This window comes from Camponotus floridanus, unplaced genomic scaffold (assembly GCF_003227725.1).
Source record: "Camponotus floridanus strain SB8 unplaced genomic scaffold, Cflo_v7.5 scaffold67, whole genome shotgun sequence".
NCBI lineage: Eukaryota > Metazoa > Arthropoda > Insecta > Hymenoptera > Formicidae > Camponotus > Camponotus floridanus.
Window position 1 is genome coordinate 1,137,033 of NW_020229835.1, and position 19,956 is coordinate 1,156,988.

General features: G+C 27.4%; 3 protein-coding genes across 3 annotated transcripts; all 3 read left to right on the forward strand.

Annotated features, from left to right (window-relative positions):
- The first annotated feature begins 3,239 nt into the window (after nucleotides 1–3,239).
- On the forward strand, nucleotides 3,240–5,730 carry LOC112639478 (lysosomal aspartic protease-like). Its single transcript, XM_025413520.1, has 3 exons — nucleotides 3,240–3,436; nucleotides 4,930–5,168; nucleotides 5,607–5,730. Coding segments are annotated over exons 1-3 (303 nt in total). The 5' UTR covers nucleotides 3,240–3,374; the 3' UTR covers nucleotides 5,609–5,730.
- Nucleotides 5,731–5,934: 204 nt separating this feature from the next.
- LOC112639467 (lysosomal aspartic protease-like) lies at nucleotides 5,935–7,486 on the forward strand. Its single transcript, XM_025413472.1, has 5 exons — nucleotides 5,935–6,080; nucleotides 6,334–6,456; nucleotides 6,522–6,657; nucleotides 7,058–7,226; nucleotides 7,461–7,486. Exons 1-5 carry the CDS (start codon nucleotides 5,935–5,937, stop codon nucleotides 7,484–7,486), a joined length of 600 nt encoding a protein of 199 aa, XP_025269257.1.
- LOC105255863 lies at nucleotides 6,908–19,718 on the forward strand. The gene is made up of 17 exons (XM_025413473.1): nucleotides 6,908–6,975; nucleotides 9,094–9,136; nucleotides 10,915–11,147; nucleotides 11,656–11,777; nucleotides 11,908–12,110; nucleotides 12,362–12,484; nucleotides 12,547–12,682; nucleotides 12,908–13,000; nucleotides 13,083–13,505; nucleotides 15,619–15,713; nucleotides 16,223–16,458; nucleotides 16,887–17,005; nucleotides 17,147–17,358; nucleotides 17,623–17,745; nucleotides 17,805–17,940; nucleotides 18,163–18,255; nucleotides 18,380–19,718. The coding sequence occupies exons 2-17, from the start codon at nucleotides 9,111–9,113 to the stop codon at nucleotides 18,938–18,940; spliced, it is 2,934 nt and encodes a 977-aa protein (XP_025269258.1). The 5' UTR covers nucleotides 6,908–6,975; nucleotides 9,094–9,110; the 3' UTR covers nucleotides 18,941–19,718.
- Nucleotides 19,719–19,956: the final 238 nt, after the last annotated feature.

Below are 19,956 nucleotides of genomic sequence, written 5' to 3' on the forward strand. Positions count from 1 at the left end.
ATACACAAGCACATCTATGGGTACTTTCCGAATGCACACATGATGCGCCATAAAGCAAGTGACAAAAAATGTATAATAATATGCGTGACATGAACTATACATTTTCTGTCACTTTATGCGCATCATGCGTGAATCGGAAAGTATATTATGTACCGATCAATTCATTCCAATTACAGTCGGTAATTTCTCGCATGATATAAAAATTATACATCTCTCATCGTCACGAGAACACAGCGCCTCTTTCGTCAAATGTGCGAATCGTATAAGAAAAATATGTGAAAAATGTAGCCACGACGGTGACGTTTCTTAATCAAAAAGTTTCACATTGAGACTTTGCATCGTTATATTTCTGCTTATAGAGCATATAGAGCAAAAATAAAGACACTTTCCTTATATCGAACCCAAGCAATTGATTGAACCTAATAAGAATTGATCGATTCAGCGGTTATTGAGAACCGATAATATGCATTACTCGCAACTTAGCCATTCGCGTAAAGATACACGTGTGTCTTGCGCCTGAGTGATGATGACTCGACTTCAAGACACTACCGTGTCTCTTGATATCTGAGCGAAAAATCGTGCGCGCGGTAATCGAAAGTGGATTCGAAAGATGAAAGTGAATCTATACGATGCCGTTGACAGAAATATTTCAAAAAATTGGTTTACTCACAATAAATTCATGAAAATGGCTAATATAGTGATTTTTGGCCTATTCAACTACAAATAACTCAAAAACCTGACGTGCTACGCAAATTCGGCGGTCAGATTCGGATCAGCGCAAAATTACGTCAAAAGTCATTATTGCATCTTAAAAAGAAATTTTGACCCCCTTTTTTGCAGGCCTGTGTAATATACGAAGAGTATCGTTTCGCACCACTATTTGCTCGAGTGTCGCCGTAGAATGATATCAAGACCGCGGAATGTAACATTAGCGCGCTATTGTATACGTCGTCAAGGCCAAACATTGTGTTATTGTCTGTTCGAAATATTTTACGTATTTTGACAAATATATACGCGAAATTATAAAATCGAAAAATTAATCTAATTGAAAATCATGATATATCGTTCAATTAATAATAAATTCGATAATATACGAAAAAATATCGTTTCGCACCACTATCTTGCTCGAGTGTCGCCGTATGAATGATACCAAGACCGCGGAATGTAAATATTAGCGAGCTATTGTATACGCCATCAAGATCAAACATTATGTTATTGTCTGTTTGAAATATTCGTAATTTTACAAATGTATACGTATTCGTAATTTTACAAATGTATACGTATTTTGACAAATGTATACGCGAAATATTTTAAAGTATAAAAATTTAGATTTTAAATGACATAGATTAATTATATGATTATTTATTGAAGGATCACTTTCATTATATTAAAATATATATTTATATTTACGATTCGATGTTTTTACTGCACGATCTCAATCTGAATTACATTTAAATAATCGAAAAATAGATAAAGAGTCACGAATGATTTATATTTGACTAGGACCGGATTTAGGGGAGGGACAACAGGGGCTGAAGCCCAGGGGTCTTCACAACACAAATTTTGGATAAAATTTCCTATCGAATGGTATACAAAACTTACAAGATCTATGTATATTGCTCGACCTTGTTATTTCACAATAAATTATTTAAACAATGTAAAAATTTCTATTTGATTTTGGTTTAAAAATGGTTAGGGGTCTCCACATCTTCGTTGCTCCAGGGTTTTTAAATTCGACCCTGTTGTGGGCTTAATTTTCGACAGCAATACTTTCGTAAAAGCAACTGATATGAGCTTATTGTTAATTAGAATGCGAATTTTTGCTAAGTTCATTGATGCATGGCCGTCTAGTCGACATAATCAAGCTATTCTTTCGCAACGCTGATTGCTCCTTCGTTATCATTCTTAATCACGCACACATTTAATAATTTATTTTAATACAATTTGTTTTAATTATAAAACAAAATATTAAATCAAATATTTTTAAATTTGATTGATCGATAGGACGGATATGTTTCGAATGTACGCATGATTGTATAGCAGTAGCCAAATTTAGATAAACGAGAGCTCTAATAATAAAATACAATTTATTTTGTCCAGTCACAACGTACAGAAAGAAATTTGCCAGAAATTTCAGAAATATATTCCGCTTCTCGTAGTGACTGCGGTGTTGATTGACGCGGAAATCCGAAGCTAAGTTCATACATTGTATTGTATGTGCACGATACATATCGATATAATAAATATGATTTTTAAAAAATCGATCTACCTCGTGACCACATTTCGACTTTCGGAAATCTAAAACCTATGTAAATGTGATTGCATTCATTAAACACCGATAAATTCTAAAGGAAAGGTTATTCGTGCAGTGCGATGAGCAATAAAAGTTTTCGATTTTATGGTAATGTTACAAAAATCATTTTCTCTTTTTATTATAAGTTATCTTATTTTAACTTTATTCTTATAATGTAATGGAAATTCCATCATAATAATGTTTCTTATTATTGAAAATTATCTTATTTCGATAAATTAATCAGACATTTTTAATTAAAAAATACGATTCTTTATTAGAGATCTATTCCTTCTTTCACAAAATTTCGTATTGTTGTATTTTTGTTAAATTTATATATATGAAAAAAATGTAGAAATATATATATATATATATATATATATATATTATATATAGCAGAAATAAGAAATATATGGATTTTTAAATTTTGTATAGTATCTTGAGTAAAAATATTCATATTAATATTATCCCTAATATAACACAAGTTGTTTTTCTCAAAAATTATGAAACTAATGAATATTTAAATACATATTTTAAGATTATGTATATTTTCTTTTTTCTTTAGAAATTTCAATAATTTATCAAATAAAGTGACTTATAATGTATAAACTTATATTGTATAAATATATTTTCTTGCACAAAATTATATAAAAAAATGTCGATTAATTAAATGCTACTATTTAATGCAAATTATTGTAAAGTTAATGATTGTCTGCCTGGTCGATATAAACAATGTATTCTTTCTTGAAAGAATTGTTTTCTTATTATTAATCATGAATTTATGTAAATAAACGTTCTTAATTTAAAATACACGATTATGAAAAATATGAAATATTTAAATTAAATTTATCGATGAAATCTATCGGGATTTTTCGAATGTTTCGCGCGTTCTGTACCTGTTCAAGCATTCAACACAAGGGCACGCGCGATCATATGTATAACGCTATCGAATACCGATACAGTGTTAAGAAGAATGTCAGTAAGAGACAACACTTTATTTTTCCGTGTATCCGGTTATAAATTTCGAAAGAAACTCGTCAAATTTTCACGAATCAAGACTTCAGTAGTAAATAAATTTTGAAATATGTTTCGCCTTTTTGCGGTAGTGACGGTGCTCTTTATAACGACTGACGCGCAATTGCAGAGGTCAGTATATATTTTATTATATTGTATATTAGCATGATAAATATCGAAATTATAAAAATTGATTTTTTTCTCGTATCCGATTTCGTGGATTAAACGCGTCGATTGTGCAAATGCAATTAATGTTTCAATACAAATTGGATGAAATTTATTTGGCAAAACGTATATTTTTATTTATTAGTTAAAGAGTAAATATAATAAAATAAGAATTTTTTTGAGAAAATGCTCATTGTTCTTTCGTAACGTTTGCTTTTGTCCATCTTGCTTTTATTCTTATTTAAACGACGACCGTTAATATAAATCATGATTGGAGGTCAAAACATCGAATTGTAAACTATTTTTTCAAGCGATAGCAGATCATCTGCAAATATAATGAGTTGCTTTATATTATTTGTTTTCTTGATTTTTTCTGTATTCTAGTCTTTAATAGTTGATACAATTACTTGTTTTGGAATTATTTCTGAAATTGTAAAATTACTTGCAAAATTGTCGTTAATTAAAAAGCAATGTCAATGTGTTATAATGATTTTATTTAACTCTTCCGTACCTCCGGCTTTTCCAAAAGACATACGTTTTATATATTAACAGTTTTATAGGTTTTTGGGGATGCTGATTTTTCAAATTTACCATCAAAATTTAAATTCAAAATGGCAAATTTAAGATGGCGGCCATAAAAAGCTTAAATATAAATATATTTAAAGTATGCTTGGATTTTTGTTTTAAATATATATTATGGTTTTTTTGAATCGACACACATATACACATTCTCGACTCATGGCGTTGATATACTCTTTTTTTTTTTGCAAGCCGCGCATCTGTCGCGAGCTCAGATGTCGAAGTTCGCATATACTTTTGATTACACATATAAACTGTTATATTTAATATAATAAAGGTGTAATCACATTTAAATCACATTTAAATTACATTTAAATAAAACTTTAAGTTTATTATTAACGTATAAATTGTATGATTTTTAATATAATATACGGTTATTCTTCACTGTCTAAAAGTTTAATTTTTTGCAAAGTTTAAGAATTTTATTGTAAACATTATATTTCAAAGTGCACGATTTTTTTTACATGTAACTTGAATCTTCTTCTTTAAAACAAGCCAAGGTAAAAGTTGATAAGATTATTTGTTCAAAGTTATGATTTTTTCGTAGATGGGACATACTTATATGTTCCGGAGATATGAAAGGGTTAAAAGACTGGATTACAGATTAAATATCACTTTTGAGATATATGAGGATCAAATAATTTAAAAAGATCATCATGTTAATAAACCGTTCTGATATAATTACATCTAAATGCGTAATGTATTTATATTATAAATGTGTAAGTTATATAGTTGATTTCTGGGACGATTGCATTTGTATAGACTTTTATAATTTATATTTCTTAGAATATCTGTTAGTCATATCAAATTAGAACATTTATTTTATATTTTTTATAAGTATATATATTCATATTACAAAATGTTCTTTATGTTATTTCAAGGATTCCATTGTACAAGATGGATTACATTCGACAATCTTTGGAAGCAGTTGACACCAAGTTGGAAGAAACTTTTTTGTTAAGTGACGATTTTCCTTCAGAAAATTTGACCAATTACAAAAACATAATTTATTATGGCATTATTAGAATTGGAACACCGCAGCAAGAATTTAAAGTGATGTTTGATACTGGTTCCGCAGATCTTTGGGTTTTGTCCAAAAAGTGCACATTCCCTATTTATTGTAAGTAATTTAATTATATATATATATATATATATATATATATATATATATATATACAATTATTTGATCTTGGATATAATTTTTTGAAGGTCAAATTCTGAAACGAAAACCCCCATTTTTTATTACACATTCTTGTAGCTTATCTTGAGAGCTTTTCAAAACACTGTAAAAAAGTATTTTTTCATTGAGTATTTTTCGAGTTATGAGACTTGAAATAATTTCTTAATTTTACCGTAAAATCTTACTTTAATTAAATGTAAAATATCTAGTAAAATATTTATTTTTCGACTACCTTATCTCGATACTTTTACACAAAATAATGTGAGGAATCAATTGATGTAAAAAATGCACATAGTTATTTTTAAGAAAAAACATGTAATTGTTAATTGCAAATTATTATTGCTAATTTTTGATATTACTGAATATGCTTTATAGCAGGACATAATCAATACGATAGTGCAAGATCCGAGACATATAATAATATAGGAAATAATCGTCTTCTTCGTTTTGAATATGGCTCTTACGATGTAGAAGGATACTTAGCTGCTGATAAAGTGAATGTAAGTCATCATTAAGCAAACAATCTAATTCAGTTATAACTATAATTGTAATTTAAACCTTTCTTAAACAATCATATTGTTTTTTCGTTCAATAACAATGATATGTTATTTCAATATCAATTTTATATAGGTTTTATATAATTTTATAGGTGGCCAATCTCAATGTTCAGAATCAAATATTTCTAGAAGTAACTAATGTGTTAAGAATGAATTCAAATTTTTCTAAACCATACGATGGTGTCTTGGGTCTGAGCTATTCCAATATGTCGTCTGATAGAATAACGCCTGTCTTCGACAACATAATTAATCAAAGTCTAGTGTCATCACGCATTTTCAGTTTTTATCTAAACAGGTGCATATCTTCCCTACTTATGAACAACATATATCTATAAACACAATTTTTTAATAAATATAACAGTTCTATTTGTATAAATATTTATATTTATTTTATAGTTATTTTAATATTAACATCAATTAAATTTATTATTTATATATAGCATAATATTTTTTTAAATTAAAGTAATATTTATATTTGCATATTAAATAAAATTTAATTTTAATTTTCATACATATATTACGATATAAAAAATATGTATAATTTGCAGAGACACTTCAGCCGATTTAGGTGGTGAATTGATATTGGGTGGTTCCGATCCTGCTTATTACGAAGGGGATTTCACATATATTCCTGTTACTCACAAAGGATACTGGCAAATTAGCATTGATAGGTACGTTATTTTTTTAAATTACATTAATCGTGTTTCAACAAATTGTCAACATCATCGTTTTGTAGGATCAAAATAAAATCTGATAATCTGTGCGAGGAAAGCTGCCAAGCTATCGTTGATACAGGCTCTTCGTTAATATTAGGACCAAAATTGGATATCGCAAAGATTAATACATTTATTGGAGGTGATAAACGTAAAAGAGTAAGTAAACGATATTTTTCAAGTAATCGTACCTTTCACAAAGCACGAAACATTTGATAAAAAATTATAAAAAGTTAAGAATAGCGATAAAAGAAGAATAAATATTAGGTAAGTTCAAATGAAACATAAACTTCTATTTCGACACAACGACATTAATTCTTGTTTCTAATGATATATTTATTAAATATTATTAATTACTAACTTGATATTATGTTTTATTTAAAGGTGGACTGCAATAAAATTTTCCAATTGCCTACAATCAGGTTTATTATGGGTGGTAAGGCGTTCGATCTTACCGGTAATGATTACATCATTCGGGTGAGTGCTATAAGCAAATTATTATTTAAATTATTTAAATATGTATAAGAGAAGTTAATATTGTGTATTTAATATTGCTCAGCATCCAAATAATGAAAGTATATGTGTAACCGTCTTCGCGAAACATCACCTAACATATGACAATGAAATAAAATGGGTTCTGGGCATGCCATTTATTGGTCGTTACTATACCGAGTTTGATATGGAGGGAGACAGAGTGGGATTTGCTTTGGCGAAAAGTTCATCAAAATGTATAGAAAATCTTTCATTGTCACATTTTATTGTATATTTTATCATCATTTTTTTTAAATTATTTGTTTAGTTTTCGAGAAGAAAGAAATTTAATTTGTTTTAATCGACAACCGGCAAAGTTTGCATGTCATCAATGTGAATTTTTGCGCTATATGCACACGCTATATGCACTTTCACGATGAAGTATTGCTTTTAAAAATTAAAACACATAAATGTGTTTTAATTTTTAAAAGCAATACTTCATCGTGAAAGTAGTTGATATGAACATATTGTTAATTAGAATTTTTACGAGCAGTGTCATTTGCTAAGTTTATTGATGCATAGCTGTTTAGTCGACATAATCAAGCTATTTTTTCGAAACGCTGATTGCTCCTTCATTATCATTCTTAATCACGCGCACATTTAATAATTTATTTTAATACAATTTGTTTTAATTATGAAACAAAATATTAAATAAAATATTTTTAAATTTGATTGATCGATAGGACGGATGTATTTTGTGTGCGCGCGATTCTATAGCAGTCGTCAAATGTAGGTAAACGAGAGCTCTAATAGTCGAATACAATTTATTTTTTGTATGTCGCAACGTACAGGAAGCAATTTATCAAAAATTTCGAAAACACGCTTTCTCGTGGTGACTGTGGTGTTGATAGATGTGGAAATCCAAAGCTAAATTCATACATTGTATTGTATGTGCACGATACATATCGATATAATAAATGTTCATTTTTTTAAAAATCAATCCACCTCGTGACCACATTCGATTTTCGGAAATCTAAAACCTATGTAAATGTAATTGCATTGATAAACACCGATGAATCCTAAATGGAATTGGTGCAGTGCGATGAGCAATAAAAGTTCTCGATTTTATGATAATGTTACAAAAATCATTTTCTCTTTTTATTATAAGTTATCTTATCTTATAACTATATTCTTATAATGTAATTATCATCAATGTTTCTTGTTATTGAAAATTATCTTATTTTGATAAATTAATCAGACATTTTTAATAAAAAATACGATTCTTTATTAGAGATTTATTACTTCTTCCACAAAATTTCGTATTGTTGTATTTTTTTCAAATTCACACAATATATGACGAAAGAAATGTATAGTAGAAATATATATATATATATATATATATATATATATATATATATATAGCAGAAGTAAGAAATATATGGATTTTTAAATTTTGTATAGTATCTTGAGTAAAAATATTCGTATTAATATTATTCCTAATTTAACACAACAAGTTGTTTTTCTCAAAAATGATAAAACTAATGAATATTTAAATACATATTTCACGATTATGTATATTTTCTTTTTTCTTTTAGAAACCTCTAGAATTTATGAAATAAAGTGATTTAAAATTATATAAATATAATTTTTTCGCGCAGAATTATATAAAAAATGCCAATTAATTAAATGCTACTTTTTGCAAATTACCTATTGTAAAATTAATGACGCATGATTGACTGATTAGTCGATATAAACAATGTAGTTTTTTCGAAAGAACTGTTTTTTACTATTCATTCATATCATGAATTTATGTAAATAAACGTTCTTAATTTAGAATACACGATCATGAAAAATGTGATATATTTAAATTAAATTGATCGATGGAAATCAGAATTTTTCGAATGTTTCGCGCGTTTTCTCCCTGTTCAAGTATTCAACAGAGGGGCATGTGCGATCATATATGTATATAACGCTATCGAATACAATGTTAAGAGGAGTTAGTAAACGACAATACTTTATTTTCCTATGTATCAGGTTATGAATTTTGAAAGAAACTCGTCAAATTTTCACGAATGAAGACTTCAGTAATAAATCAATTCTGAAATATGTTTCGTCTTCTTGCAGTAGTGACAGTACTCTTTATGACGACTGACGCGCAATTGCACAGGTCAGTATATATTTTATTTTATTGCATATTGGCATGATAAATATCGAAATTATTAAAGATCAATTTTTTCTTGCATTTCATTTCTTTTATTAAACGCGTGACTTGTGCAAATGCAATTAATTCTTCTATACGAATTGGATAAACTTTGTTTTGTCCAAACATATATTTTTTTTGTCGAAACATATATATATTTTTATTTATTAGTCAAGGAGTAAATAAAATAAGAATATTTTTGAGAAAGTGCTCATTGTTCTTTAGTAACGTTCGCTTTTATCTTGCCTTTATTCCTATTTAAACGATGACCGTTAATATAAATCATGATTGGAAGTCATCAAAACATCTAATTGTAAACAACTTTTTCACGCGATAGCAGATCAACTGTAGATATAATGAGTTGCTTTGTATTATTTGTTTACTTGATATTTTCTGTATTCTAGTTTTAATAATTGATAGAGTTGCTTGTTTTTGAATTATTTATAAAATTGTAACGCATAAAATTGCATGCAAAATTTTCGTTAAATAGAAAGCAATGTCCGTTATAATAATTTTATTTAAAAGACTGGATTACAGATTAAATATTATTTTCGAGATATATGAGAGTCAAATAATTCAAAAAGATCATCGAGTTAATAAATCGTTGCGATATAGTTATATCTAAATGCGTAATGTACTTATATTGTAAATACAATATGTAAATTATGTAACTGATTTCTGAAACGTTTAAATTTGTATAGACTTTCATAATTTATATATGTTCTGAGAATATCTGTTAGTCATATCAAATGTGAATATTCATTTTATATTATTTATAAGCATATATATATATATATATATATATATATATATATATATATATATACTGGGTGTCCAAGACCACCCGTCTCACCCGATTTTTTCGTAAACGCGACATTTTAAAGAAAAATGTTTCAGACAAAAGTTTTGTGACTTCGAGGGGGACATAAGATGGTGTCATTGGTTTGACCTTGGATAGTCGTTTGAAGGTCACATAAAGATTACCTTCAATTTCTTAAATGGAACCTCCTATTTTTCATTGCATATTCTTGTAGCTTATCTCGAGAGCTTTCCAAAACACTATAATTAAGTACCGTTTTATTAAGTACTTTTTGAGTTATAAGGCTTGAAATAATTTCTTAATTTTACATAAACCATAAAATATCTAGTAAACCATTCATTTTTCGATTATCTTACCTTCATACTTTTATGTACAAAATAATGAGAGGAATCAATTGGTGTAAAGAAAACACATAGTTGTTTCTAAGAAAAAATATGTAATTTGCAATTAACAATTCCATATTTTTTCTTAAAAACAACTGTATGTTTTCTTTACACCAATTGATTCCTCTCATTATTTTGTACGTAAAAGTATGAAGGTAAGATAATCGAAAAATGAATGGTTTACTAGATATTTTATGGTTTATGTAAAATTAAGAAATTATTTCAAGCCTTATAACTCAAAAAGTACTTAATAAAAAGGTACTTAATTACAGTGTTTTGGAAAGCTCTCGAGGTAAGCTACAAGAATATGCATTGAAAAATGGGGGTTTCCATTTAAGAAATTAAAGGTGACCTTCACGTGATCTTCAAACGACTATCCAAGGTCAAACCAATGACACCATCTTATGTCCCCCTCGAAGTCACAAAACTTTTGTCTGAAACATTTTTCTTTAAAATGTCGCGTTTACGAAAAAATCGGGTGAGACGGGTGGTCTGGGACACCCTGTATATATGTCACAAAATATTCTATATGTTATTTCAAGGATTCCATTGTACAAGATGGACTACATTCAATCTTTGGAAAAAGTTGACAAGTTGGAAGAAGATTTTTTGTTAAGTAACGATTTTCCTTCCGCAAATTTGACCAATTACAAAAACATAAATTACTATGGCATTATTAAAATTGGAACTCCGCAGCAAGAATTTAAAGTTGTATTTGATACTGGTTCCCCACATCTTTGGATATTCTCCAAAAATTGCAAAATTCCTGTTTGTTGTAAGTAATTTGTTTATATATACAGAGTGTTTAATTTAACTTTTACACCACAAATAACTCCGTTATTTTTACATATACAAAGAAATAGTAAAGAAAGAAGTTATATGAATGAAAAGGGCACCTAAGATGGTGACAATTATTTGATCTTGGGTAGTCTTTTGAAGGTCAAATTCTGAAACAAAAACCCCCATTTTTCATTACATTCTGTAGCTTATCTCGAGGACTTTCCAAAACACTATAATAAAGTATCTTTTCTTGGAGTACTTTTCGAATTTTGAAGCTTGAAATAATTTTTAAAGTCTCATAAAATCTTACCTTAATTAAGCTGCAAAATATCTAGTAAAATATTCATTTTTCGATTATCTTATATCGATACTTTTATGCACAAATTAATGTGAAGAATCAATTGGTGTAAAAATAACGCGTAGTTATTTTTAAGAAGAAATATGTAATTGTTAATTGCTAATTAGTATTGTTAATTTTCGATATTACTCAATATGCTTCGTAGCAGGACATAATCTATATGATAGTGCAAGATCCGAGACATACAATAATACAGTAAAAAGATTTTCACGTTTTTATTATGGCTCATACGATGTAGAAGGATACTTAGCTGCCGATAAAGTGAATGTAAGTCATCATTAAACAAACAATTCAATAGTTACAACTATAATTGTAATTTAAACCTTTCTTAAACAATCATATTGTTTTTTTCTTGCAATGATGACGATATATTAATTTAATATCAATTTTATTATAGGTTGCCAACCTCAATGTTCAGAATCAAATATTTATGGAAGTAATTAATATGTTAAGAATATATCCTAATTTTTCTAGACCATACGATGGTATCTTGGGCCTGAGTTATTCCTACATATCTGCCAGTGAAATAATGTCTGTCTTCGATAACATTATTGAACAAGATCTAGTATCACCACACATTTTCAGTTTTTATCTAAATAGGTACACATCTTCTCTACTTCTGAACAACATATATCTATAAACAAGAGTTTTTAATAAATATACAGTTCGATTTCTACATATATTTATATTTACTTTATAGCTTTTCAATAGTAACATAAATTAAATTTATTATTTATATATAGTATTATAATGCTATAAATTAAAGTAATATTTATATTTGCATATTAAATGAAATTTAATTTTAATTTTCACACATATATTACGATATAAAAAATATGTATAATTTGCAGAGACACTTCAGCCGATTTAGGTGGTGAATTGATATTGGGTGGTTCCGATCCTGCTTATTATGAAGGGAATTTCACATATATTCCTGTTACTCGCATAGGATACTGGCAAATTAGCATTGATAGGTACATTATTTTTTCAAATTACATTAATCGTGTTTCAATAAATTGTCCACATCGTTTTGTAGGATCGAAATAAAATCTAATAATCTGTGCGAGAAAAGCTGCCAAGCTATCGTTGATACAGGCACTACGCTAATATTAGGACCAAAATTGGATATCGCAAAGATTAATACATTTATTGGAGGTGATAAACGTAAAAGAGTAAGTAAACGATATTTTTCAAGTACTCGTATCTTTCACAAAGCACGAAACATTTGATAAAATATTATAAAAAGTTAAAAATAGCGATAAAGGAAGAATAAATATTAGGTAAGTTCAAATGAAACATAAACTTCTATCTCGACACAACGACATTAATTCTTGTTTCTAATGATATATTTATTAAATATTATTAATTACTAATTTGATATTATGTTTTATTTCAAGGTGGACTGCAATAAAATTTTCCAATTGCCTACAGTCAGTTTTATTATGAATGGTAAGGCGTTCGATCTTACCGGTAAGGATTACATTATTCGGGTGAGTGCTATAAGCAAATTATTATTTAAATTATTTAAATATGTATAAGAGAAGTTAATATTGTGTATTTAATATTGCTCAGCATCCAAATAATGAAAGTATATGTATAATCGCCTTCTCGAAAGATGACCTAATACAATATGAAAATGAAATATGGATACTGGGCATGCCATTTATTGGCCGTTACTACACCGAGTTTGATATGGAGAGAGACCGAGTGGGATTTGCTTTGGCAAAAAATTCATCGAAACATATAAACAATATTTCTTTGTCACCATTTATTGATAGTAATTACACCGAGTTTGACATAGAGAAAGACCGAGTGGAATTTGCTTTGGCAAAAAATTCATCGAAACATATAGAAAATATTTCTTTGTCACCATTTATTGATAGTAACTACACCGAGTTTGACATAGAGAAAGACCGAGTGGGATTTGCTTTGTCGAAAAATTCATCGAAATGTATAGAAAATCTTTTATTGTCACATTTTATTGTATACTTTATCATCATTTTTTCTAATTATTTGTTTAGTTTTTGATAAGAAAATAATTCAATTTTTTTAAATCGGCAACCGGCAAAGTTTGCATGTCATCAATGTGAATTTTTGCACAATACGTACAAAATTGTATTTTAATTTTTCAAAGCAATACTTTATTGTAGAAACAGTTGATATGAGCTTATTGCTAATTAGAATGCAAATTTTTGAGACCAGTGTCATTTGCTAAGTTCATTGATGCATGATTGTCTGGTCGACATAATCAATCTATTCTTTCAAAACGCTGATTGCTCCTTTGTTATCATTCTTAATCACGTGCACATTTAATAATTTATTTTAATACAATTTGTTTTAATTATAAAACAAAATATTAAATAAAATATTTTTAAATTCTATTGATTGATAGGACGGATGTGTTTCGAATGTGCGCGTGATTGTATAGCAGTCGCCAAATTTAAATGAACGAGAGATCTAACAGTCGAATACAATTTATTTTTTGTATGTCCAGTCACAACGTACAGAAAGAAATTTGCCAGATATTTTAGAAACATATTCCGCTTTCTCGTAGTGACTGTGATATTAATCGACGCGGAAATCCAAAGCTAAATTCATACATTGTATATATTATATGTGTACGTTATATATTGATATAATAAATATTGATTTTTAAAAATTGATCTATCACATCGTGATCAGATTTGACTTTCTGAAATCCAAAACCTATGTAAATGTGATTGCATTCATTAAACACCGATAAATTTTATATAGAAGGTTATTAGTGCAGAGCGATAAATTTCGATTTTATGGTAATGTTACAAAAGTCATTTTCTCTTTTTATTATAAGTTATCTTATTATAACTTTATTCTTATAATGTAATTGAAATTATTATCATAATAATGTTTCTCGTTACTAAAAATTATCTCATTTTGATAAAAATTAATCAGACATTTTTAATAACAAAATACGATTCCTTATTAGAGATCTATTACTTCTTTCACAAAATTTCGTATTGTTGTATTTTTGTCAAATTTATATATACGTAAGAAATGTAGAAATATATATATATATATATATATATATATATATATATATATATAGCAGAAGTAAGAAATATATGGATATTTATATTTTGTATAGTATCTTGAGAGTAAAAATATTCATATTAATATTATCTTTAATTTAACATAACAATTTATTTGTAGCAAAAATTATGAATTTAATGAATATTTAGAAACATATTTTAAGATTATGTATATTTTCTTTTTTCTTTAAAAACCTCAGGAATTTATCAAATAAAGTGACTTATATTTGTATAAATATATTTTCGCACAAAATTATATAAAAAAATGTCAATTAATTAAATGCTACTTTTTGCAAATTATCTATGTAAAACTAATGATGCATGATTGTCTACTTTTTCGATATAAACAATGTATTCTTTCTTGAAATAATTGTTTTTTATTATTAATTATGAATTTATGTAAATAAACGTTCATATTATAGAATATACGATCATAAAATATAATATAATTAAATTAAATTGATCGATGAAAATCAATCAGGATTTTTCGAACGTTCCGCGCGTTTTCTCCCCGTTCAAGCATTCAATAGAGGGGCAGGAAGCGTTATATACACATATAACGCTATCAAATACCGATACAGTGTTAAGAGCAGAGTTAGTAAGAGAACACCTTATTTTTCTGCGGATCTCGTCATAAAGTTTTGAAAGACACTCTTCGTTCGAATTTTCATGAATCGGGACTTCAGAAAGAATAAATAAATTCTGAAATATGTTTCGCCTTTTTGCGATAGTGACGATACTCTTTATGACGACTGACGCGCAATTGGTGAGGTCAGTATATATTTTATTATATTGTATATTGATAAATATCGAAATTATAAAGATTGATTTTTTCTCATATCCGATTTCATGAATTAAACGTGCGGCTTGTGCAAATATAATCAATGCTTCAATACAAATTAGATAAAATTTCTTCGGTCAAAACGCATATTTTTATTTATCAGTCAAAGAGTAAATAAAATAAGAATATTCTTGAAAAAATAACTTATTGTTCCTTCGTAACGTTCGCTTTTGTCCATCTTGCCTTTATCCCTATTTAAACGACGATCATTGACATAAATCGTGCTCGGATGTCATCAAAATATCTAATTGTAAACTTTTCTTCACGCGTTAGCAGATCAACTGTATATAATAGGTATAATGAATTGCTTCGTATTATTTGTTTACTTGACATTTTCTGTATTCTATTTTTAATAGTTGATAAAGTTACATGTTTTAAATTATTTCTATGTGTAAAATTACACAGAAATTGTCGTTAATTAAAAATCAATGTTCGTTATGTTATAATGATTTTATTTAAAAGACTGGATTACAAATTATATATTACTTCTTATATATATATGAGAATCATATAATTCAGAAATACGAATTAATAAACATTTCTGATATAATTATATGTGAATGTGCAATGTACTTATATTGTAAATGTGTAAGTTATGTAGTTGATTTCTGAGACGTTTAAATTTGTATAGACTTTTATAACTTATATTTGTTCTGAGAATATCTGTTAGTCATATTAAATGTGAATATTTATTTTATATTATTTGTAAGTATATATATATATATATATATATATATATATATATATATATGTATATATATATATATATTCATATCACAGAATGTTCTTTATGTTCTTTCAAGTGTTCCATCGTACAAGATGGATTACAATCAAACTTCGAAAAAAGTTGATATCAAGTTGCAAGAAATTTCTTTGTTAAATGATAATCTTCCATCAGTACGTTTGACTAATTTTAAAAACGTGATTTACTATGGCTTCATTAAAATTGGAACTCCACCGCAAGAATTTAAAATTAAATTTGTTTTGGATTCCACACATCTTTGGGTGTTCTCCAAAAAGTGCATAATCTCTGGTTGTTGTAAGTAATTTGTTTATATATATATATATATATATATATATATATATATATTCGATCTACAATTATATTTTGCAAGTATAATCTTGCGATATTTAAAAAGTTAAATATATAATACAAATACGTATTTACTTAATTTTATAGTAATATTTAATATTATAGTGTAAATATTACAATGGTAAACTTTGGAATTTGGAAATGTATAAATTAATTTAAATAATTTATCACATTTATTTTCTGAAGGTACAAACCAGCATTGATAAACAAACATGATTTATGAATTAATTCGACAAATACATGTACAACATATATCATTATTTATAAAAGAATATTATATATTTAATACAGATTAATAAGGCAATATCTGTATATATATTTTTATAATCTTTCCAATATTATTAAGTTTTGATATTACTGAATATTTTTCACAGCACGGCATAATCAATATGATGGAATGAATTCCTCCACATGTATACCAAATAATATTATGGCTAATATAAAATACGCCGGTTACATAATTGGTGGATACCTATCTACTGATGTAGTGAATGTAACTCATTATTAACAATCAATCCAATTTAATTAGAAATAAAATCATACGAATAGTTTAAACATTTCTTAAGCAATCATGTTCTTTCTCTTGCGCGGTAACGACAATGTATGCATTACTTCAATACTAATTTTATCGTAGGTTGGCAATCTCAATGTGAAGAATCATACATTTACGGAAACAGTATACTTATCACATGGACATATATTTGATGCATTTGGCGACCAAGAACTTGATGGTTTCGTCGGCCTGCTCTCTTCCAAATTATATTATGGTAGAATAACGTCTGTCTTTGACGACATGATTAAACAAGGTCTAGTGTCATCACACATTTTGAGTTTTTATCTAAATAGGTACATATTTTCTCCATCTAAAAACAACATATATCTTTCTAAACAAGAATTTTTAATAAATATGAATTTTATATGTATAAGTACATAGAGCTCTATTTGTATACGTTTATATTTATTTTAATATTAACATAAATGAAATTTATTATTTATATACAGTATTATAATTTTTTAAATTAAAGTAATATTTATATTTGCACATTAAATATAATTTAGTCTTAATTTTCACATACATACATATTGCGATATAAAAAATATAATTTGCAGAAACACTTCAGCCGATTTAGGTGGTAAATTGATATTCGGTGGTTCCGATCCTGCTTATTACGAAGGAGATTTGACATATATTCCTGTTACTAACAAAAAGGACTTGCAATTTACCATTGACAGGTTCGTTATTTTTTAAATTAATCGTGTTTCAACAAATTGTTAACGTCATCACTTTGTAGTATCCAAATAAATGATTTTACTTTGTGCGAGAGAAGCTGCCAAGCTGCCATTGACCCAAGTCTTTGGCAAATAACTGGACCACGATTTGATATTGCACATATTTATGAATCTATTAAAAATAATCCACAGGGAGTAGTAAGTAAACGATATTTCAAGTAATCATATCCTTCACAAAACTCGTATCCTTTGATAAAAAAAATTATATAAAATTGAAATAGCGATAGAAAAAATAAATATTAGATACGTTCAAATAAAACATAAACTTTTATGGAACAACGACATTAATCCTTTTTTCCGTTTAACATATTTAATATATTTCTTATTAATTGCGAACTTGATATTATTATTTATTTAAAGGTGGACTGCGATCGAATTTTCCAATTGCCTACAATCAGATTTAATTTGAGTGGTAAGACGTTCAATCTTACCGGTAAGGATTACATCATTCGGGTGAGTGCTTTAGGAAAATTATTTAAATCATTTAAATATGTATAAGAGAAGTTTATATTGTGTCATTTCAAATCATTTAAATATGTATAAGAGAAGTTTATATTGTGTATTTAATTCTGCTTAGCATCCAGATGATGAAAGTATATGTCTAACCGTCTTCTCGAAACATGATGCAAAACCTGGCAGTAAAATAGAATGGATTCTGGGAATGCCATTTATTGGCCGTTACTACACCGAGTTTGATATGGAGAGAGACCGAGTGGGATTTGCTTTGGCAAAAAATTCATCGAAACATATAGAAAATATTTCTTTGTCACCATTTATTGATAGTAATTACACCGAGTTTGACATGGAGAAAGACCGAGTGGAATTTGCTTTGGCAAAAAATTCATCGAAACATATAGAAAATATTTCTATGTCACCATTTATTGATAGTAATTACACCGAGTTTGACATGGAGAAAGACCGAGTGGGATTTGCTTTGGCAAAAAATTCATCGAAACATATAGAAAATATTTCTTTGTCACCATTTATTGATAGTAACTACACCGAGTTTGACATAGAGAAAGACCGAGTGGGATTTGCTTTGTCGAAAAATTCATCGAAATGTATAGAAAATCTTTCATTGTCACATTTTATTGTATACTTTATCATCATTTTTTCTAATTATTTGTTTAGTTTTTGATAAGAAAATAATTCAATTTTTTAAAATCGACAACCGGCAAAGTTTGCATGTCATCAATGTGAATTTTTGCACAATACGTACAAAATTGTATTTTAATTTTTCAAAGCAATACTTTATTGTAGAAACAGCTGATATGAGCTTATTGCTAATTAGAATGCAAATTTTTGAGACCAGAGTCATTTGCTAAGTTCATTGATGCATGATTGTCTGGTCGACATAATCAATCTATTCTTTCAAAACGCTGATTGCTCCTTTGTTATCATTCTTAATCACGCGCACATTTAATAATTTATTTTAATACAATTTGTTTTAATTATAAAACAAAATATTAAATAAAATATTTTTAAATTCTATTGATCGATAGGACGGATGTGTTTCGAATGTGCGCGTGATTGTATAGCAGTCGCCAAATTTAGATGAACGAGAGATCTAACAGTCGAATACAATTTATTTTTTGTATGTCCAGTCACAACGTACAGAAAGAAATTTGCCAGAAATTTTAGAAACATATTCCGCTTTCTCGTAGTGACTGTGATATTAATCGACGCAGAAATTCAAAGCTAAGTTCATACATTGCATTGTATGTGCATTGATTTTATAAAAATCTATCTACCTCGTCGTAACCACATTCGACTTTCGGAAATCTAAAATCTATATAAATGTGATTGCATTCATTAAACACCGATAAATTTTATATAGAAGGTTATTCGTGCAGAGCGATAAATGTTTTCGATTTTATGGTAATGTTACAAAAATCATTTTCTCTTTTTATTATAAGTTATCTTATTATAACTTTATTCTTATAATGTAATTGAAATTATTATCATAATAATGTTTCTCGTTACTAAAAATTATCTCATTTTGATAAATTAATCAGACATTTTTAATAACAAAATACGATTCCTTATTAGAGATCTATTACTTCTTTCACAAAATTTCGTATTGTTGTATTTTTGTCAAATTTATATATACGTAAAAAATGTAGAAATATATATATATATATATATATATATATA